General features: G+C 49.0%; 1 protein-coding gene across 11 annotated transcripts; it reads right to left on the bottom strand.

Moving 5' to 3' along the window:
• Positions 1 to 1,879: 1,879 nt before the first annotated feature.
• On the bottom strand, positions 1,880 to 17,837 carry TPD52L2 (TPD52 like 2). 11 transcript variants are annotated; one of them, XM_053992855.1, is made up of 12 exons: positions 17,728 to 17,837; positions 17,191 to 17,330; positions 15,896 to 16,044; positions 15,019 to 15,078; positions 13,491 to 13,550; positions 9,399 to 9,500; positions 8,360 to 8,398; positions 5,530 to 5,556; positions 5,110 to 5,151; positions 3,828 to 3,876; positions 3,698 to 3,746; positions 3,524 to 3,614 (listed from the first exon to the last, which is right to left on the bottom strand). In XM_053992855.1, exons 1-11 carry the CDS (start codon positions 17,744 to 17,746, stop codon positions 3,711 to 3,713), a joined length of 723 nt encoding a protein of 240 aa, XP_053848830.1. In that variant the 5' UTR covers positions 17,747 to 17,837; the 3' UTR covers positions 3,524 to 3,614; positions 3,698 to 3,710. The 11 variants fall into 11 exon arrangements, with proteins under 11 accessions (XP_053848826.1, XP_053848827.1, XP_053848828.1 ...); XM_053992851.1 differs by lacking the exon at positions 3,698 to 3,746 and having other exon boundaries at positions 1,880 to 3,614; XM_053992852.1 differs by lacking the exon at positions 3,698 to 3,746 and having other exon boundaries at positions 1,880 to 3,614; positions 17,191 to 17,303; positions 17,728 to 17,835.
• Positions 17,838 to 22,242: the final 4,405 nt, after the last annotated feature.

Here is a 22,242-nt window from a genome sequence, read left to right as displayed (position 1 = left end):
GGGGAGCCGGAGGCCTGGGTTTGCAGCAGCGCACGGAACACCCCCAGGACTTCACCCGTGTGCTGCAGGCCTGAGGGTTCACTGCCTTTAGGGCACTGTCACTCAGCCCGCTGCCCGCACACCGACCCCCAGTCCGCTTGGGCAGCACCTTCACCCCCGCCCCTGTTCTGAGAATCCCATCCTGTCACCCCACCTGCCACCCCACCCAGCCCCACACCGGCCCTTGGGGTCCTCAGGAGCTCAGAGCAGAGCCGGTTCCCTTCCATGAAAACGAGTGCTTACAATTAGGGCAAATGAGGTTTTTAAGCTCATGAGTCTGTTTTTCCCAGTTGCTCAAGTTTCCTGGCATTCCTGGCTTTCCCCCTGGGAAACACGGCTATTTCCCAGTGTTAGGTAAAAACACGATTTCCACCCATCCAGTGCATCCTGGAGCAGGTGACGCTGGGGTGGTGACCTCAGGAACACTGCTTCCAGTTATCCCTCCCATCACTCCAGCATGGCCCTGCTGCTGTGTGGTTTCTCCGTGAGGCTCTGATGGCCTTTCCCATCTGCTGCCTCTGACTCACGTTTTAAAGAAATGAATGATGATGGATCCTATTTGCCAACAGAGTCATCACCATGAATCACACACCCACATCATCTCCTTGCTTCCAGCTCCATCCCCAGCCCAGCTCCTGCACCTTTCTCTGTCCAAAACACCAGCCACTTTTGGGGCTCCCCAGCACTGACTTAGGATCTTGCACAGTCTGCACCCAAGAAGAGATGCTGAGCCCACCCCAGCACCCACAGGGTGCAGCAAGTGGGCCCAGGCTGGCAGCTTGGCTCTGGACACTGCCCGCTCGGCTGGGATGAGCACAAGCTGCTGGAGTGGTTGTGCAACCCCTCTCAGACCATAAATCTCAAATTCCTTAAGAAACACTTGCTGTGGTTTTGGCTGAGGGTCAGGACACGGTGCCAGCAGGGAAAAGTGGCTCCTTCCTGCTTTTTGCTGTTACTTACTATTCGATTCTGCTGTTTATCTGCTTTGTGGGATGGAGCCATCTGCCCTCACCTCAGCCTGGGTGTTCCCAGCAGCATCTCTCCTCCAGGATCAGGTCTCACACCAACCTGTCTGTCCTTAGCCCCACTTGGAGAGATGTAGTTTTACCTAATGAAGTGATGTAGGGAAAAATACCCCCAACCTTCAAAACAAACACCCAAAGCCCACAAAACCAAAACCAAACCCTCATCACCAAGCAGATGTCCCAAGCTTAGCTGGGCATCCTTCCTCTGCAAACAGCACACTGAGGATCTCTGCTGGCCTCTCCACATTCTATTTGCCTGCTCTGCACTGCCCTTTTAAACTTGGAGACAGCAGCTCCCAGCTCCAGCCACCCATCCACGACTCCCCCGTGCCGTGCTGTTCGACTGCCAGAGCTTCCATGGAGGTGACTGACTCCCTCAGGTATGACACTGTCCAGCTGCACCACAGCTGCAGCTTTTCCACATTAGAAATTTCACCAGCCTCAGCTCCCACTGCCAAGGTTACTGCTGGGACTGCAGCCCCACGCTCCCAGCTCAGGAAAAGGGCATGAGGAAGTGTGGAATTCACCTGCAGCACCAGCCATGGAGTTTGCAGCTCCCCAGCCCAGAGAAAACAGCTTGGGAACAGTGTCCAGTATCTTGGAAAGGAAACATCAGACTGTAAATATTATCTAGTACATTCCTTCATGAGAGAACATCCACAGAGCCAGCAGATAAACCAGAGGGATAGGATGGAATATTTCACTTGCTTTTTGCCTCAGGCTGCTGCAGGCAGTTGGTATTTACCTGACGAGTTCATAACATCCACTCGAGAAGATTTCAGTGCTCTTAAAACAAGACAAAGACATTCACCCCATTTTCTCCCAAAGGAATTCTTTATTGACACATTTCCTCAGTCTTTATCTTAAAGAGAAACCGTTCCATACCCAAGCTCCTGCAGTCCCCATTTCACTGGCTCTGTTGCTCACAGTTCCAGTCAAACGAGGAGTGCCCGTGAACGACACTCTACACTCCACCTATGGCCTAGCACATCTGCCCACTAACATCTCGTCCCACGTCCCCAGGTCTGCAGAGGGAGGGGAGCAGGGGTGGGGGAAATGGATATTCATCAAATCAGTGCCAAACTTGCTTCTCTAAAGGGTCAGAGGCAGTTCAGTCCCTCCGGGGTGATAAACCACTAAAACTACCCAGATATGTACATAAGTTTAAAGACCTGAGTAAGTCCCATTTCGCCTCTAAGGCACAGAATTGCTCACTCTAGGTATTTCTACGTGGAGGCACCTTGCCTAGAATAAGATCAAGCCTCTAGGAGAAAACTTGGAATTTGTCAGCTCCTGAGCAATGAAGTTGGACATCAAAAGAGCAAAACATCCAGCCCCTGGAGGGACTGGGTGAGCTCCATGACTCTCTGCCAGTTTTGTAAACTAAAATTAGAGCTGGGGCTTTCAACTGAGAAACCCATCCAGTCACAGCCAGATGTACCAGCTGGAGGAGCCCTCAGAGTGCAGAGCAGAGTCCCTCCAATGGTATCCATATTCCAGCCTTCAGAAATTCCTCCTCCAAGGATGAAGGGATAAGCTGAGAAGGGAGAAGCAAGTTTCATACACTCGGGAAACAGAGTGCACCACTGAATTTAACACAAGAACTGGCTTTATAAACATGCTGCTATGACTGCATGATGCAAAACTCCAGTGCTCAACAACCAGCTTTAGAACCCTTGCAGTTTCCTCTACAGAAAATGAATCATAAACAAGTAAAGCATAAGTGATGTAAGGCTTGCAGTTCAGCTTCAGAGTCCAAGGGAGCATTGCCCTAATATGCGAAAGCTTTTTTTTGCTCGTTTGTTTTTACGCTTTATTTCTTTAAAGTTCATTGCATTTAAAAATAAAGATTCTTAGTTTTGTTAAAGCTAGAGCATTAGTGTAACAACGAGGCAGCTGCTAAGTGAAGTTCACCTTTTAGGAGCCCAGAAAAAACCCCAACTGTATACCCCATCTACCTGACAGCTCCAATGAGAGCCAGAGAAAACAGTAACAGGAGAAGCCTGGGAGCTCACAGAGTAGCCCACACAGAGAACAGAGCCAGAAGCTGAAGCTAAGGTGCCCATGCACTTGGCTTCTCCAGTTACTGCCCTCCTCATGCTGCTCAGGGCCATGTATCTGCTCCAAGCCATGCCAGACAAGGGAAAACTGGTTTCATCCACAGCAGTGGCATTTCTGAGCTACTTTAAGGAAACTCCAGCTTACACGCTCTCCCAAAAGGACAGCAGTGATACATTTAATCTACAAACTTTAGTGTAAAATATTATTTGTGTACAAAACTTTGCATTCTCTTTATTTGACTTGGATCCAGCAGCAGTGTCTATGAATGAAGGATGGATCTCTCCAGACTGGCTCTCAGCCCCTTCTTGGATTTGCATGTTGTTGCTGTGGTGAAGGTTTGGGAGGGAGGGGGCTCTTCCAGTTGTGCACAGCTGTGCAAAGCCACATCCAGGCCTAGAAGGGAGCGTTGTCTTGTGGAGTCTTGTCCCCAGCTCCAGAGGGGGAGTGGAGGCCGTCAGTGCTGTTTTCCCTGCTGCCCACCACTCGGGACTGGAAGGAGAGAATAGAGTGAGGACAACAAGAAAGCAGCACTGGGAATACCAAGTCAATTCCCCCTTGTCGAGGTCACCTACTGTAGCCAAGACTTCACATATCTGAGAGGCCATTTGCCCGAATACTAGTCTACAAGAAAAACATTGCAGAAATTAAAGTTTCTGCACAAGGCTTCACACTCTGTGTTTACAAGACAAAGCAGACTGTTACCTTTATGGTCCCAACTCTATCTTCAAAGGACTTGAAGGTTGCAGAATTCCTTGAAGAAAGAAGAGGGGAGAAAAAAACAAAAAATCAAGACATGTTAGCTCTTAACCATATCAAATGGCACAGTGTGACTGGGCTCTGTGGCCATTCCCCTGCAGTGACACCATCACCCAGAACACTTCCAGCTCCTCACAGCCTTTGGCACAAATCTCTCAGGCACACTAGGCATGAACACCACATCCGAACTCCGAGGAAAACATTTATACCACGTGCAGTCTGCTCAATTGCTCAAGCTAAAGTGTTGAGGGAAACAAGTCCTAGTTTACTGGGGAATCAAGGCACATTTAAGTAAAGAAGAAAACAGCTCTCAGCTTTAAAAAACTTCCAACTAAAAACATTTTGTTTTAAATAATGGAAAGGGAAAGCTGAGAAAGGTTTAAAACAAAGGCTTCATTTTCCTATATCGCATCCCATGGGGAGAAGGGGAAGGGCCGTGTACCCGCACCTATCAGCAGTTTTATTTCTACAGGGGTGATCATTTGCATCAGGAAATGCTCACAAAAATCACAGCTTAATAAATTAATCAGAGCATTTCATATTTCCAGCAAAAAAAACCAGGTCAGTTGTTTGACAGCCCAACAAGCTGCTTCGCTGGTGAAGGATTTCAGGGAGTGCTCTGTACTGAGCATCCAGACCAGGCAATTACTCATAGAGCTGCTCCCCCGGGCCAGGCTGCGGGAGCGCTGGGAGATGACTCGCCTCATCTCGGTTATTTTTGTTCCAAGGAATTGCTTTAGATTTGCAGCCATAAAACAACCTCTGCTGATCTGGAAAGAGGATGAACAGAGAGAGTTCTGTGGGCCTTTCCAGCCCTGGCAGTCATTTCTCCTGCATGGAGATCACCAGCTAAGGCACGGTGAGGGAAGGCTGAGGAGAGGGTTCCCGTTAGGATTCACCTGGGTGTCAGCAATGGCTGTGCCATACATTGTGGCAGAACTGTAATCCTGCCCTTCAGGGACCTCTGAAAGCTCCAAGCTTCAACCAGACTTTGGTACAGGTGCAACACTTCACTTAGTCCAAAAAAAGACAGGTGCTAATGACCTTAAGAGATACTAAAAAACCCTTTAAATAGTCAAACTGCAGGCCGTGGTTAATCCATGCTCGGAGAGGGGCCTGCTCGAGAAAGGAGCTGCTTGTCCAAGTCAGAACAAACCCCCCAGCAGTGATGGAGGCAGCTGTCCTCCCCCCAGCCCCACTCAGGAGACACAGGCACGTGCTACATTACCTCATGGCTGGCATACTTATCGAGTGGCGGATGGAGTAGCCGCTGCTCGGAAGCATTCGGGACAAGGAGGAAAACGTTAACGACAATTTGACACCGTGCAAAAAGCAGCCTAACCCCGGGTCTGAAACACTCACTGTCCACACACTGTCCACTGCTGTGGACAGCCCAAGTGCTAGGAGCCAGCCCTCTCTCCCCTTATTTAACAGCTGCAGCCCCGAATTTAGTTTCCCAGACACAGGACAGCCAGTATTTAACTGCAACTGTGATACAGAAGTCAATCCCAGGGCATTGGTTTGTGGTAGATTTCTCAATCTGTGTCAAAAGTTTAGGCAAGGCTTAAATAACCATCTTCCCCTTTAAGTTCTGCAAGGCCCTGGCACAGAAACAAATGCTCTTTTAGAGCCTTGAAGAGTATCTTACCTAAGGGAATGTGAGATGGAGTGAGCCCTGGGAGAGGCCACAGGCAGCAGAGAGAAAAAGGAAGGAATGGTCAGGAACTTGCACAGAGCTAAACACCAAACGCGGGGACACGGTCACAGAATCATGGGACAGCAAAGTCAACTACCCAGGAGGAAGCCTCTCAAAATAAATCACAGGAGCAAGCAAAAAAATGCTTTTCATTAACTCCAGACAAGCTAAGATGTTTCTCAAAGAACATTAACAGCACCTACATCAACTTAGAACCTGGCTGGGGAGGGGAAGGAGTAGATGTGCAACAGAAAACCAAAACATTTTACCTAACCCCATCCACATGTTTTTTTAAGCATTTTTTTTAACTGAAGGTTTTACCAAGCACGAGTTATATTGGTAGAGATACCTCCTTCCCCCATTTCCCCCTGTGGTCTCTCATACAAAGACAGCATTGCTCAGACTTCTGGTGAGGACTTGAGTAAGGGCAACCTGCAATGGATACCTGCACTTTATCTTGCCAAGCCTGCAAATCTCAAAGTCACAGTTCAGAGAACAAATGCACTGCAGGTTATTAAAGATAAGATTAAAGGTATCATGTTTAGCCTGTAACTTGGTTGCCCATTTTTAAGATGGGATTTTGCAATGCAGTAGCATCTCAGCAGTCTGAAACAACAGACTGAGGTTTCCTACTTCTATTAGGAAGATTACCAGGATGCTCTGAAGGAGCTTCTCCTGCCAGAGCAGTGTTTTATTCCACTTAAATATAATTCTTCTGCAGTAGGAAGCAGTCATGGCAAGCTGGATGTGAAGTACTTGGCAATGAGTACAAGGGCTTTTCCTGACAGCCAGAGTGAGGATGTTGGGCTCTGTGCTTTCATTTCCCCATATATCCAAGTCACCTCTTTTTGGCAGGGAAGATGCCTTGAAATGCTGCCTTTGCATGTGAAATAAATTAACTTTCTACTTACTCTTGCTTAAAGGAGAACAACACAGATGACACATCCATGCACCATGCTGCTCCATACAGAATACCACGAGCACTGGTTCCTTGCTCAGTATCTTGGCATGGACCTAGCAGTAACCCTTTTCCTCCTTCCATAAGGATTGAAAGTTTACATAAATTCCAGAATCTGCAGACACTTTGGATTCAGGCTGACATTTCATAATGAATTTGCTCGTAGCATTATGTAAAGCAGCAAACTTCATCAGACACCATGAAGTGCACAGGTGGACACAAACCCACAAAGCAACAAAAAGAAAACACTTCCAATTTTGCAGTTTACTGGCATCAGTAAAATGCAGGAACAGAATGTCTAAAAGCCAATTTACTTTTTAACTGTAGGTGGAGATAACAGAGACATCTGAGGTGGAGATAACAGGCCAAGATTTGAAAAAATCCCACCCACTAAGTACATTTCCTCCCCTCAGAGCAATCCAGTAGAGCATTAATGCAGCAAGCACACAGTTACAGCATTAACTTCCCAAGATTACAATCCACACATCAAAATTATTTTGACCAGAATACAGCAAGTCTAAAGATTTAACATGTTACTTGTATTTAAAAACAATTTGGTCCAAGCATTTTTAATGGAATTAGGCCCACGCCCTCGGTGTATTGGAGGCTCTGTCCCATTCATCAGGTCTTCCTTGCATTTATCAACCGGTGAAGGCTGACTAAACAAGGAAATCCCCTCTGTTATCTCAACACCTCCAGTGCTGGAAAATAAACTCGCTTTACAAGTGAACTTGTAGTGTAAGAAGGAAAAAACCAGAGTACAGTAATGGAGGTCAGTGTAGGCTACAAGGCCTGTAAGAGAGATTCTCTGGGAACAGAGATCATCCCACTGGTTCAGAGCAGTGATCACAGCAATACAACAGACTTCACTCCTCGTCAGCTCTGATCACATGTCAGAACACCAGAGTTCACCTGGCACGGGTGAAAAGTGGGACAGCTCCTGCAAAACCTTATGCTCAGAGTTAAACCTTCTCCAGTATCAGAAACAGGAAGACTTGGATGCAGCACAGGAGATAGAAGTCTGTTTATATATGCAGAGAAAAACTAAAAGTCTTAAAAAAAAATCATTACTGTGTTCCCCCACAGGGCCACATATACAAATCCTGCTGAAATAACTTTGGCAGGGAATCCCAAATGATGAAACAGAAGCTGCCTGTATTTCATAACACCTCACCCAAGGTATTAGCTATAAAAAGGAATGCAGATATTGAAGCTGAGAAAAAACATTGCTGCAAAGGCCTGGCTCGTGCCTGGGCCAGCTGATTATGTGGCCAGCTGTGACAGTGACTGTGCCAGGCCAGCTCTGCCATCAGGAAAGCACCCCAGTATCCCCTCCCTCCATCACCTGCTCCTGGGATGGCACAGCTGCATGACCTGCATTCTCCCAGCTCAAAAACAACAGGCAGGACCAAGCCTGTCAAAACAGCTTCTGCCTGTGGCAACCCCAGTTCAGGAGTTCCCCGTGTGGTCCCAAAAAAAGCACAGTTTCCATTCCTTTGCTGCAATAGCCCAGCCAGACTGCAGAAACCAGACCCCAGGTTCATTTATCAGTTTGGCAAAATGTGTTTCCATCACATCTTGTGCCAGTTTCTGCTGTGATTAAATGAAAGTCTCTTTTTCCATCAGACTAGGGAGTTTCCAGGCAAGAAAAGTTACAACTTGAATGCTGGAAAGGGTAGGAAGCCAGCTAGTCCTCTGCCAAATTCAGTGATGTGAGCTTCTGAAAACACCAAAAAATACCCTCCAGGAACACAGTAACTAACTCACTGAGGACAGAACCAGAATAAATCAGTACTATGTGATCAGAGGCCAACAAGTTCTTACCACTCGGATACTCCCAGCCACAGTGGAATAGGAAATTCCCTACAAAGAATGACAGCTACCCATTCAATCCAAGGTCTGAGATACATGTTAAATACAAGCTCTAAAATTTCCTCCTTAGTAACCTAGACAGGGTGTTTAGGTTTCTTTCAAATCCAAGAAAAACGCGGTCAACAGAATCTGCATGGAAAATGTGGATGTTACCATCAGTGGAGAAGAAATCTTTAGCTTAAAATTCTGTAGAAATCTTTAGCTTAAATCTTTAATCTTTAGCTTTAAGTTTACCTGAGGAGCAGGTAAATCACCAATTTTAACCTTGGGCTTTGTACAGCTGAGAATCTCACAGAGCAAGAACCTCAGCCAGGAGAGCCTGTCCCTCTTGCCAGTTTGGAGAGGTTGAAATTTGTAATTATTTCAGTGGTCATCTACTTAAGGAATGGAGATAAGCCCAACCACAGAAAAAAATTTTCATGTTGTCATAATCTTCTGAATCAATTGATATTTTCCAACCAACATGACATAACTGTGCCTGGAAGACATGCTGCCCTTCTCATGGAATGTCAACACCCAGGGCTTGAAACCACATGGAATGCAGCAAACAGACTTTTCCCTTTTTGTTTTTAATCATAACAGAGCACAGGAGGGATGACCCTTCTCTAATCCAAAGCAGAAAACACACCTCCATAATCCAGTAAGAAATGGAAAAGGGAAATTTTAATTCTATTTTCTTACATATGATATAAAAGCTGCAGTGAATGCACATGATGGTAAAAGGGGAAAAGCTGCTAAAAAAATGTTTGGTCGGCTCTCCTAAACCAAACTTAAATGCCTTAGAACAGGCTTATCCCCTCAGTAAGCCTTCAATAAGAGTTCAGTCTGTCCTAAACTACAATGCACAGGGCCACACAGAAGGTGGCAGTCCATCAACAGCAACGTGCTGCCAACTAAGCAGAAAAATGGAAGAAAGCCTAGTTATTGTCTAAAGTCCCATTCCTGTTTGAAACCAAGATCAAAGCCCCGGAGTGCAAAGCAGAAATCTTACCTCATGTCACCAAGCTTCCTGCTGATAACAGAACCTACATTGGAAAGGGCTGCTGAAGTTCTCTGTCCTGCCTGGGAAAGGGTTTCCTGGGTCTTCTTATAACTATGTGGAAAAAAAATCATAAATTAAACTAACAAGTTGGATCCAAAAGTGTCCCCCCCATTTTGAAAAAGGACCCCACATTAAAGGAAAGAAGCTGGGTTAGTGAGCTGCACTGACTTCACTGAAAGAGCCACTTCCAGATTTGCATATGTTCAAATACTTGAAGTTTTACAAAAGCAGCAAGTGTAGGATTAATTTTTCCATATGCTCACCTCATACTTTTGACCATATATTCTTAAATCTAACAAATATTTGCTAAAAACCAAAGCAAAACCAATTTTTCACATGGAAGCTCTAATACCTCAGCACTGTAGCCTAATTGCTCTGCAACCATCTTTTCATGTCCTGGAGGAAACAAATCTATTCCATACTATCCTTTCAGCCTTGAGGAAGCCATAGCACTTGTTGTGGAGTTATGTTTTGGAGGAAAGAGGCAAGAAGCAAGACCATCATCACCATACAGAAAAGAAATGCAGGAATCAGCATTAGCTCTACAGCAGCAGTTTAGAAATAAATTAGTAGAGAAGTTTCCTATCAGTTACCATTAACCACAATAGGTAAAAAGTCTAACAGCTTTTATTTGTCAGTTGATTATTTGAGTTTATACCTGAGCTGGAGACACTCGGGAACCTTTGTTTCCTCCAGATGAGACTAATCTCAGGAACAAAGAATCTTTGTGTCACTTTCATTAATTCATTCTCTCTAAACTATTCTACAGTTGATGATTAACATCTAGATTTATGTCATTCTTCAGACTACAAAGAAAAGACTCAGGCTGGAAAACAAGTTAAACATTTTAAACTTTTCTTATTTCAAATATTTCAGCTTGAGATTTTTTTTTTTTTTTTTGCCTGATGAGGACATTTAGGAGAAGGGCATTATAAACAGCCTAATGTTCTGTCATGCCTGAGCTGCCCTGGCTACAAACACCACGGTGACAGATGACTTACTCACACCTCCTTCTCTCCAGGCAGAAGTGCATGGACAGCACCACAGCACCAGAACTGGATTTGAGCAATTCCAATTACAACATGTTTGTTTGCTGTTTTTTTTTTTAATACCACAGCCAAGTATTTCTGAATCACAAATATCCACGAGACTCAGGCAGAACAGGGCAAAACTGCATCAGCTTTTCCTTCCTTTTTCCTGCTTCTCAGAGAGAATTCCTATACCTCCTATAATTCCTATAACCTCCATTTTTCAGACCAATTCTTCTTGAAGTCAACAGCTCCAGAAGAACCTGAGCCTACCCCAACAGCAAGGCCTCAACATTGCCTCTGCACAGCACAATTTTCAGCACCTCAGCACAATTTAGGAGTGAACTGATCAGCACCAAGGCTGCTTGGTGTCATACAAGGATTGCCTTCCTATTGCAACCACTGTGTTTGAGGAGGATCTCAAGCCCTGCCTTCAGCAGCCAGGCTCCTCCCTGGCTGAGCCCTGTCATGGGATTTGATTTACAGCTGCCTAACAAATATCAAAAACCTCGTGCTCACCAAAGTATGCAGTGCTGACTCTAGGTCTGCTTGGCACTCAGAGCCCAGCACTGAGGAATGGTTTACAGCCTCAAAAAGACACCATCATGCCATTCATACTGCAAAATTCTAGGTATTATGCCCAGCTCCAGCAGGCCAGAGATTTTCTAATTGTATTTTCCACACCTGACAGTAGAATTTTTAATATAACCAAAGAACATGCACTTGGGTGCTGCTGCTTCTGCCTGAGTGTGCTCCTTCCTCCAGCACAACTGCTTGTGCTGGCACAGCAATCTAGATCAAGGCAACAATCTGGATTAAATGTAAACTTGGAAGCACAAAAAAGGAGCAGCTGGATCAGATGGCCAGCCTAGTCCTGCATCCACCCACAGCTCCCACACACACGTACACACCTCTCTGCTGCCAGGCAGGAGGCAGAGCCAGGGAAGCACAGGGAGATGAGCAGCTCTGTAACCCAGAACTGCCACCAAGACACACATGTGCAGCTGCAGCTGTGACAGCAAAGGATCAGCTTATACAAGGCTTTAATGCAACTTAACTACACACAGCCCTGACCTAGAAGTTGCAACTCTTCTCCTGCAAGTGCCACAGCCTGGTTTTCCACGGATGTAAATTCACAAGCACTCACTTTCTTCCCTTAGCCCCAGCACAAAGCACAATGGAATACTCCAAATCTGGGAGTAATAAATATAAGCTCTGGCTAATACCCCACTTTACTCACAAGCAATTGGCTGCAGCAGAAGCTGCAGAGATGATCTCTGCCCTGTGCTTTTCATCCTGTGGTATTCAAACATTTCACTGTACTCCTCTCCTATAAACCCTGACAGGAAGGAGTGAAATCTGCACCCTCAAATCCTCCTTTATCCACTAACACCAGCTTCCTCTCACTTGCTTTCATCCAGCAATCACCATTTGAGCTGTCTGGCTAAAGACACAAACTGTGTTAAGTCACCTCACATTCTGGTTACAGTGAAACTGGATCTAGGAACAGACTGGGGTGGGTTTTGCCTGTTTATGTACTGCTTGCAGAGGGAAAGTCTGTGGCCAGGAATGGCAAACACCAGGAAATTCCACAGCACACAAAAGCACCATAAGGTCAGGAGTCAGGTCCATTCCCAGTTCACTCAAGAGCCTTGTTAGTTACAGAGCAGAGCAGCATTGAAACAGGAAAGACAATTTATTTGCATAAAAAACCTCAAAACATATGAATAAAACCTCACCCTTACACTTCTTGAACTTGCCTTTTTGCACTCACTAAACTTTGAAGAAGTAGAAACTCTGATTTCTGAAAATGTTACTGGAATCTTTCAATCCCCTCACGTCCCTGTTTCAGTCTCTACCTTGCCAGCACCAATTGTCACTCTGTCCAGTGCCAAAGCAAGCAGGAAAGCTAAGGTGCCACAGCTCTTCAGGCCCTAAGTGCTCCACAAAAGCACATTTCCGCCACACTTCTGGTGCTTATGAAGTACAAGGAAACAGATATAACCAGAAGTTTTCTACTCTAGCAGGCACACCCAGGGAGGGACTCTGAACTCCGCTGGAGTCAGCCACAGTCAGCAAGCACAAAAACCAAGGTCGTTCTACTTGGCAAGTGAAATGGTGACAGTTTACAGCTTCTTAATCTAGAAAACACAGTTGAAAGTAGACCTGCATACTTCAAAGTTTTTTTCTGCTACTCCTACACTTTATCTCTGCTCCTCTTTCACCCGTGTTAGGAAGAAAACCGTGCATTCACACATGCTGCTGATAACCAGCCAGCTCCAAGGACTGCATTTTATACCCACTCCAGAGAACAGGAAAAGCTGGCTCACATCTAAGACCTACCTCCCCATTTTAAATCAGCTCAGAAAAGAATGACAAAACCTACCTGCACCCACTCCAGCACTGTAAGGGACTGCCCTACATACATACAAGAAGGACAAAGGCCAACTTCCATAATATTCCTCCATAACTTAGTCCAGATGAGAATTTAATTTCAGGCATTTAGTAAGAGCACGTCTAAGAGAGATTTACATTCAACAACTGGAGTAGAACAGCTGTGAGGTTTTAGCTGTTTGAGTCTATTTGTGGCCCCAACATGACAGGAAGCTGCCCTGGACACTACAGCTCTATTCTCATCAGGTACCACAGTAGAAAGCAAAGCTCCTGCCCCTTGCAGAGCATGTTGGGGTAACAAGAAAGTCAGTCTGGCTATTCCACAGCTTCTCAGCTGAAGGTGTAACGTGTGGCACACGGGTCTCAGCTACCCAGGGGTTTCAGCCAGTTCCTGACACCAGGCAGGCATTTATAGAGCATCACTTGGAAAATGGCCAGAGGAAAAGCTCCCTCTCCCAGCAGAGGCATTTATTGGGTTAAAAAAGTTAAAAGCTAGGAAAGATAAATGTCCAGGTAGATCTGGTGAAAGCAGAGGACTGACAGCAGAGGCACAGCACAGTTAGTGGCAGCAGACTGGCAGAGGAAAGCATTTGTTAAGGCTGAAGGTTAAGACACTCACGCTTCTGATTGAGTTAATTTTTCATTCCAGTCCTCCAGTGTGCTGCTGGCTGAAAGATATCTACAAACACAACTGAGGTTAGAGACAGCTCCAAGATTCACTACAGATGCTTCTTCTGACACTTTCCACATTATTAGTGACTCTTTACACTTACAGTATCAGAGGCTTTATTTCTCTGACAACAGCTTCAGCCTCTCTGGTGCAGCCAGAAGGAAAAGAACTGTTTGAGAGGCAGGGAGACACCCAAGCCACGCTTTCTTTTGTTTAAGCATGTTCAAACACTGAGCACAAAGAAACAAAGCCTGCAGTTTAAAAGCTGTCAGGAAATGAAAAACTTTGCATCTTCTGCTCCCTTCCTACATGTTCTGTTGCTGGTCTGTATTAAAAGCACAGAGCAGTGAACAGATCTTAAGGCCAAAAAAAATCAAACTGCCACACCCAAAGATGTATTTTACCAATATGGCAGGAACCAGACAAACAATTAAATTTTGTTTTTCTGATCTTTAAAAATCATGTTTCTCTATACAAGAACAGTACCTTAAGGGCTGTGACAACTAACTCTGCAGGTACAGAACACACACACTACAGAAGGTGGCTGCTCCCACCTCAGACAGAACACAGAGGTGCTCAAAGGAGGGGACTTATCACCCAGAATTCACTTGCCCCAATTAGGTCAGTGCCACCTTGCCTAATGATGTGATACTCCCAATTCACATTTTCCTCTTAGCTAAATAATCTCCTTCAACACAAGACAAAGGGAGAGAAACTTCAGCACAAAAAGCACACAATGGCTCCTTAAGTTCAGCTGTGCAGCAGGAATCAATGATTCGTGCCTAATATCAGTGGAGCTCTAATATAATTAAAGAATTTATTCCAGAAGCAAAAGTAGCCAGATGCTCTTTGTCTGCATTTGGCACCTGCTTGGATACACAGCAAAGATTAAAATTCATGGATTTCTAGTGCTGACACTGGGAAAAGGGTCACACACCAATGCAGCAGATTCAGAATCTCATGAACACACTGGCAATTGCACAGCCCCTAATTCCAGCTACGGGGAAGCACCTCCAGCCACTTCTCTCCCAATTGGCCATACAGAAAAGCAGCAGTCAAACTGATTCCTACCACATTCATGATGAGAAATAGTTTCACAGTAAAGGTAGAGTTCACTAATAAGAAGCCTGAAACAACAGACTAACCTACCAATTACCAACTGAAGGAAAATTTTGGTCAAACTTTTGTCCCCTCCTTTTTTTTTTTTTCATACAAAATGTGGTCTGGTAACTGATTGGAATTTTTCTTCTGCAATTGCAAGACCATGACAGAGATGATGGCAGTAACATTTACTCATCTCCTCTGCAACTGAGGGATGTTTCTAGCTGGAAGCCAGGCATGATGGAAGTAGCAATCCTGCTTCACCCTGCCTCCAGCTCCCAAGCAAGCCCTGATGCCTGGGAGAACAAGGAGCAGCACAAATCAGGGAAGGCAGCAAGGAACAAGGAGGTGACGCTGAGGAGCCCGAGGCACTCACAAGTCAGATTGTGTCACTTTGTCATTCCACTCTCCAAGTTTCTCAGATGTTTTCACATAACTAGAAACAGAAAGTGTTAATGAATATAACTTTAATATTCATTTTTCAGAAGACAATGACACAGATTCCAGTGACAAAGGAATAACAGAAATGGGGCAGGGACAGAGGAGGGAAGATGAGGAAAAGGAAAGAATAAACAGCAAGATGAACAGCTCAACAATCTGCTCTGCCTTATCACTGTCATTAACTCCAAACCCCAGTTAAGTTACAGGAGACTTTAGCCTGAATGATGTCCATGGGCACCCAGAGTCCCTGACACCCAGTGCAGGGACAAACTTACCTCAGGGACCCTCCTTTTGACACTGTCAAGCACAGCAGGGACCATACCCTTAATGCCTGCTCAGGAACAGTCCCACTTCACATATTTAGGACAAGATGATTCTGGCGAAGCACACCAATATCACAGACTTTTTTCCTAGGAAGTGCAGGCTTTTAATTCAAGCTATATGACTCAAGGAATGCTTCTGAACGGGCACAAGCTGTGAAACTGCTTGCACTTCTCTTTGAGCCTGAGTTCAGAACAAGGCAGCAGCTGCCTGTGCCTCAAAGAACGAGCAGAAATGGGAAAACTGAACCAGTAAGTGTGATCCAGATCTCTAACACCATGGGAAAGAGCAGCCAGCAACAATTTATCCTGACCACCGATATGGAAATCCAGCTTATGCAGACATAAAAAGGATGTTTTTAAGGTGTCTTTTACTCCATAAACCCATCAGAAGAGAAACCTCCCGCCACTCAAAAGAGCTCTGGAATACCCTGCTGGGAAGTGTCACACAGAGCCCTAGTTAAGCACAGGTGTGTCACAGGCAACACTTACGCGTTGGAGACTTGGACATCGTGCCAGCTTTTGGACAGGTTTTGCTTTAACCCATCCAAGGGAGTCAGACCCAGCTTCCTCTTCAGCTCTCCACAGTGCCTCTCTTTGGCAGCCAGAACTTGTCTGAGAGTACCAATTTCTTCTTCAACCTTAGAGAAAGGCAGAGGTTTGTCTCAAATCACAGTTTAGTTAGAAACCATAAATTTAAACAGATTTTTACATCCATTGAAACTAGCAACATTTCATTAACATTAATTTTAAAAACTGGGAAGAACATCAGATGAATTATTCAACTCAACATGAACTGAGTTGGAATGGAAGGCCACTCAGACTTCACCTCTATACAAGTCACTGGACTGGTGACCTAATAACACTGAGATGAACAGAACCCATTCCTTGTATTGTAATTTCAACAGTAAACACCATTCAGTCACCAAACCTTATTAACTAAGATTTTATCTTATGTTTCTTTTCCTCTGATGTCTTTAAAGCAAAGAGTTTTTCCTCAGAGATCTTTCTTACAACACTTTCAAAGCACTCTGGAGCTGTTTCCAGGTAGAGTGGATTCATTTCTACCTTTAGCTGCAGCTCAGCAAGCCCTGCATGAGCACCCAGAGCAGCAAAGTCCTCCCCTGCCACAACCTGCAAGTCAAAGAACCACCACAAGATTCTCACATGAAGGAAAGGACCACGGAGAAAGAGCTGCAATTATCTTCAGCCATGTTTCAGACAGAAATGATAACCTGACCTTTAAACCCCAAAAGATGCTCAAACTTTAGGATGTTACATTGCAAACCCTCAGCTCTTTGAAAGCATATAGGCACCAAAACCAGTTGCCTGTAAAGTGTAATAAATATTTAAGAGAAAAAGGTAGGAAGAAAAGCTCATTATGTGCTCAAATGTTTCAGTTTCCTAAGGAAAAATGGCTTTCTTTTGCTTAATATTTGCCTGAAGTGTTTTCTGGCTTCACATGGAACTAAAATCCTACACTGAGCTCATGGCATCAAAAGCCACTTATTTCCTCAGAGCTCTAAATTAGGCTGTTCTGGGAAAGAGCAAACAACACACCACAGCGTTTGAAGTATCTGCCAGCTTTGTGCATTTTAACAATTACCTCAGAGACCCAAAGGTAACACTGCAAAATTAAAAACAAAAAAAAAAAAAAAAAAAAAAACAAAAAACAAAAAAAAAAAAAACAACAAACCCCACCAACAAAACGCCCAGTCCTGCCCCTGTGGCTCCTGTTTGTTCCTTCCCAGCAGAACACAACCGGGGCACAAGCCAGCCCCCCTTACCTTGGCGAGCTCGGCTCGCAGCTCCTCCTCCTCGGCCAGAGTCAATCCCTCGGGCGCAGCGCCGCGGGCCGCGTTATCCACGGGAACATCTGTCATGGCATCCGCCAGCAGACCTTTGTTGGGAGAGTTAAGGTTGATATCTGTCGCAGACAAGGAGCAGAGGGCACGGAATAAGCAAGCGGCAGGCGAGGCGCGTTATGCAAAGCAGGGCGGGCGGCAGAGCTGCGGGAAGGGGCTGCGCCGGGGACGGGAACAGAAACCTCCGCCGGAGTTTCCTCCACGGGCATCCATCGGAACCGGCAGCAGCACCGGGCATTCCGCGGCCTTACAGCTCCTGCGCCCGGCACCGTGCGTGGGGACGGGGCCCGGCGAGGGAAGCGGCGCCAAGGAGAGACCCCCGGGGCCGCTCCCCCACCGCCGGGGCCGCGTCCCCCATCACGGCAGCGGCAGCTCCCGCACCGCCGTCCCCGGGCTCCCCCGCGCCCGGCACCCCCCGCCGCCGGGCGCCCCATGGCCGGAGCAGCCCCCGGCCCGTACCCTGGTTCGCGCTCTCCATGGCGGCGCCCCGGGCCCGTCCAGCCGCCGCCGCCGCCGCCGCCCCCGGTGACGCGCTCAGCGCGCGCCGCCCGCCCGTTCCGGGGAGGGTCGCGGGCACAGCGCGTCAGCGCCGCGTCGCCACGGTGACGGTGACACGTGTGTCGCTGCCCCCCTGCACCGGACACGGGGGGTGACGTCATGGAGGGGTCAGCGCGGCCGGGCGGGGCCGGGCGGTGCCGTGAGCGCGGCCGGAGGGCAGGGGGCAGCACCGGCACGGGGCACCGGGACAGCGGGCACGGCCCGACGCACCGGGCGGCACCGGGCACCGGGACAGCGGGCACGGCCCGACGCACCGGGCGGCACCGGGACAGCGGGCACGGCCCGACGCACCGGGCGGCACCGGGCATCGGGACAGCGGGCACGGCCCGACACACCGGGCGGCACCGGGCACCGGGGAATTCCCTGCCCTGCTCTGTACGACTCCCGAGCTCCGTTCCCCGCCCCAGCCTCCCACCGGGCTCGTTAATTGGCGCTGATCACTCAGCACGGTGACGAGCCGCGTCCCCTCGCCCCTCCGGGGTTGGGGCTCCCGTTAGGGCCGGCGGTGGCTGCCGTGCCCGGAGCCTTCCCGGCACCCCCAGCCCGCCCCGGGTGCCCGGTCACAGGGACCCCCCGCCCGCTCCCGGTGTGCAGCTGCAGGGATCGGGCCACTGCCCGCTCCAAATGTGCCTCAAAAAGCGGATTCTCGCGGTGCCACCTGCAGTGACATGGACGGGGAAGCGGCGGCAGGAGGGGGAGGTCTGGCCCGTGCCTGCTGCGGGCAGAGCTCGGCTCTGGTGACAATCTGCTGCTCCTTTCGGAGGGGCTGGGCGTGGAGTGGGAGCCCAAACCCGCCGGCAGCACAGCCTGCAGTTCCACCTGGGTTTGAGACCTGCGTCAAGGCACAAGGAAGCCTGGGCTGCTCCGCTCCCAACTATTTTGCAATCCCTTCCTTGGAAATCCCACTGGGCTGGGGCCTCGTTTCATTTTCAGAGCCTTTTCCCCTGTCTCTTCGGGTTCCCCGGGATGAGGCATGAAAAGGGAAGTGAATATAGATGGGGAAATGGAATTTGTCACAGCCCTTTCCATCAGCACCTTGGCCACCCGAGCAGAGGGTTAGCACCCACAAGAGCTCCTGGAAATGCCCTTCCTGGAGCACAGCACATGACCCCCATCTGCCTGCTTGGCCTTGGAAGGACAGGGAGCATCTGAATAGCTTAACTTTTTATTGGGGGATTTTTTTGAGGGGTTATTGTGAAGTTTGAAGCCTTGGTGCACACCTCATTTTGAAGCTGAACTCAGTGGAAACCCAGGGAGTGGCCGAGTGCTGAGCCCATGAGAAAAATCTGGATTTTTCCAAGCTCACCGGAGCCTGAGTTCCTGAAAATCTGGCCCCGAGAGGCGGCTGCGGCAGGAGGGGCCGGGAGGGCTGCGGCTCACAGGGACTGCCGTGGCCTCTGCCAGCTCTGCCAGGCACAAAGCCCACTGCCAAGTCCAGCCTCCCTGAACAGCCAGGGATCGGGCTGTGCCTCACGGGATTGCCCTCCAAAAATCCCCTGCTCTAGCAGCTGATTTCCCTCTACCTTCAGGCGCTGGCTTTAAATTAAATGCATCATGATGCCAACTTAATCATTCCCCAACCCCAAGACCTTGAAGGGTGTTGGGAAGTGCAGAGCAACCCTAAATTTGGGGAGAGGGGAAAAATAAAATCCCTTTTGTGTTTTCGGATCTGCTGGGGCTCTGTCAGGGCTGGGCAGTTATTTGGGGGGCAAAATGTGGAGGCGTTTTGTTCACCCTGGCAGCCACAGCTCTGCACCCTCCACCTCTCCTCGGTTCCCTTTTTGCTGCCACCGGGATTTTTGCTCGGTTGGGGCGGGTTTTTTTGGGTTTTTTTTTTGTGGTTTTTTTTTTTTTTTTTTTTTTTTTTTTTTTGTTTTTTTTTTTTTTTTTTTTTTTTTCCGTTTGCTAGCGAATGCAGAAATGTCAGACATGGGGCGAGTTCCCTTCCCTGACGCCCTTCCAGCCGTGTGGAGGCGGAGGGGAAGGAGGGGGCCATTTGACAGTCTCCTCTGGGATGTGAGTGGCATCTCCCTGTGCCCAGGCACACGCGTCTCTGGAGAGCGCGTGTCGCCGGGCACCACGTTGTTTTCCAGCCCTGAACTACAAACCACCCTTTCCCAGCAAAGCAAGGAATTGCGTGAACGGCCACGCACACGAGGAGCAGCACTCGTGGGCGTCCTCGGCCACCGCAGCTCCCGGGATGGGGATGCTCCGGGTGAGCACCGACATTCCTCAGCTGCCAGTTCCCGGTGTCTGCGCCGGGCTCGGCCAGGCGCCGCTGCTCCGTGGCTTCGCTGGAAGCCGCCGCGTTCTGGGCTCTGTGCCCCCTTTTAAAGCAAGCCCTGACCTAGATTCCCTCCCTGCCCGTGCACAGCCGCCGGGCTCTGCTCTCCCGCCGCTCCTCCCCGCGGCTGGAAGGGGCCCAGCGGAGCGGGCCGGGCTCCTGCTCCTTATGCCAGTGGCATCCGCCCCGGCGGAGCGGGAGCGAGCCTGCGCCGCCTGATACAGCCACTATCGCCCTTTCCCGGCCCGGCGCGATTCCCGGGCGCCAGGTGTTAATGGAGCATCCCCCGAGCAGGATATCTCTGCTCGGCAGAGATATCACCGCCCAGAGACAGCGGTGATGGCCCACGGCCAGCCTTTGGCTCTTCTTGTCCTCCCCCCACGGCAGTGCTCCCGTTCCCAGGCCCGTTCCCTGGGCCCCAGGCATGTCCCACCCCTCGGGCTGACGCTGAGGACAGCATCAGCCGGGGAGTGCAACGAGGAGGGAGCACAGCTGGATGGCCTCCTGCAAAGTGTGGGTGCAACAGCACCCTGTCTGTCCATCCCTGTGTCCACCTGCCCATCCATCCATCCATCCATCCCTTTATCCATCCTTCCTTCCTTCCTTCCTTCCTTCCTTCCTTCCTTCCTTCCTTCCTTCCTTCCTTCCTTCCTTCCTTCCTTCCTTCCTTCCTTCCTTCCTTCCTTCCTTCCTTCCTTCCTTCCTTCCTTCCTTCCTTCCTTCCTTCCTTCCTTCCTTCCTTCCTTCCTTCCTTCCTTCCTTCCTTCCTTCCTTCCTTCCTTCCTTCCTTCCTTCCTTCCTTCCTTCCTTCCTTCCTTCCTTCCTTCCTTCCTTCCTTCCTTCCTTCCTTCCTTCCTTCCTTCCTTCCTTCCTTCCTTCCTTCCTTCCTTCCTTCCTTCCTTCCTTCCTTCCTTCCTTCCTTCCTTCCTTCCCTCCTTCCTTCCTTCCCTTCTTCCTTCCCTCCTTCCTTCCCTCCTTCCCTCCTTCCTTCCCTCCTTCCTTCCCTCCCTCCCTCCCCATCAGAGTCAGCCCTCACTCATGGTTACATCCCTGACCTTTCCTTGGGTCACTCACACACGCTAACATTTACCATTTACCAGGGCAGTGGTGGCAAAACACACATTTAAGAGCAAAAACCAGCATTCAGAAATGGTGTGTGCACCAGCACCCTGCCCCTGGGTCACAAAGGCAGGAATTGGGAGCTGGACACATTGGAGGATCCCCTGCAATCACCCTGGGAACTGCCCACGCCCCCAAAAACCTTTTATAGTTCAGGTGAGACAGATCCTCTTTCCTCATCCCACAGGTGGGAAGGGGGTGCGGGGCGCTGTTGGGGTTCCTCTTTCCCCATCCACCGCTGGTCCCTGCGTGCTGCAGGGCATCACCCGCCCGGTGCTGCCTTCCGCTTTTCTCCAGACCCAAAATAGCCCCCAGACGACAGCGGGGGGATGCCGGGGGCGATGCTTCCTCTTTCTGAGACACCACCGTGGCTGCTGGGGAAGGTACAGGGACTCTGAAGCGGGGATGAGCCGAGGGGACGTGGGTGCAGCTGCTGGGGCTGACATCAGGCATGGATCCTTGCCTGGACCACCCCCACATCTCCCACTTTGCCACCTCCCTGCCAGTGTCGGGGGTTGGTGCGAGCACCCGGACCATGTGGCTGCATCCCATGGTGCAGTCTGGGGTGGGATGGGCTCCTGGCACTCCCAGAGGTTCCCCATGCCCACCTCTCCACCCTAAGTAGAAAGCTGCACCCACGGGCTGCCCGAGGGGTTCCTATTCACGTCCTGCTCTTTCCCAGAAAATGTCAGTGACTCCCTGAGTGGTGGCTGGGCTTTGCCACTGTCAGCCGGAGTTCCCACCACAAACACCCTCAGGAGCCGTGGGACCACTCTCAGCTACAGCAAGTCAGACTCTTCTCCTCTGAGGCCACTTTTGAAGATCACACCCCTCTGTTGGAAATGAGTCCCTTCATTTCTGTTTTGTTATTCCAACTCATTTGGCTGCTCTCAACTCCGAAACAGCTCCTGGAAGCACCCAGGTACTCCGTGTCAGCCACCAGTGCTGCCCTGACCGTGGGGTTTCTCTCTGGGCCCCACCTCGTCATCTCTTGTTTCCACCCTCGCCACTGG

The sequence above is a fragment of the Vidua macroura genome, chromosome 17, assembly GCF_024509145.1.
Source record: "Vidua macroura isolate BioBank_ID:100142 chromosome 17, ASM2450914v1, whole genome shotgun sequence".
Classification (NCBI taxonomy): domain Eukaryota; kingdom Metazoa; phylum Chordata; class Aves; order Passeriformes; family Viduidae; genus Vidua; species Vidua macroura.
The sequence above is the reverse complement of the archived record's forward strand: the minus strand, read 5'-3'. Positions and strand labels throughout refer to the sequence as shown.

Excerpts from the sequence above, each read along its gene's own strand:
- TPD52L2 (XM_053992851.1), bottom strand. Across the intron at positions 5,152-5,529 it reads TCCATCTCACATTCCCTTAG|CGGCTACTCCATCCGCCACT; the intron begins GTAAGATACTCT and ends GCTTCCGAGCAG. Across the intron at positions 3,615-3,827 it reads ATAGAGTTGGGACCATAAAG|TCCCGAGTGGTGGGCAGCAG; the intron begins GTAACAGTCTGC and ends CTCTCCTTCCAG.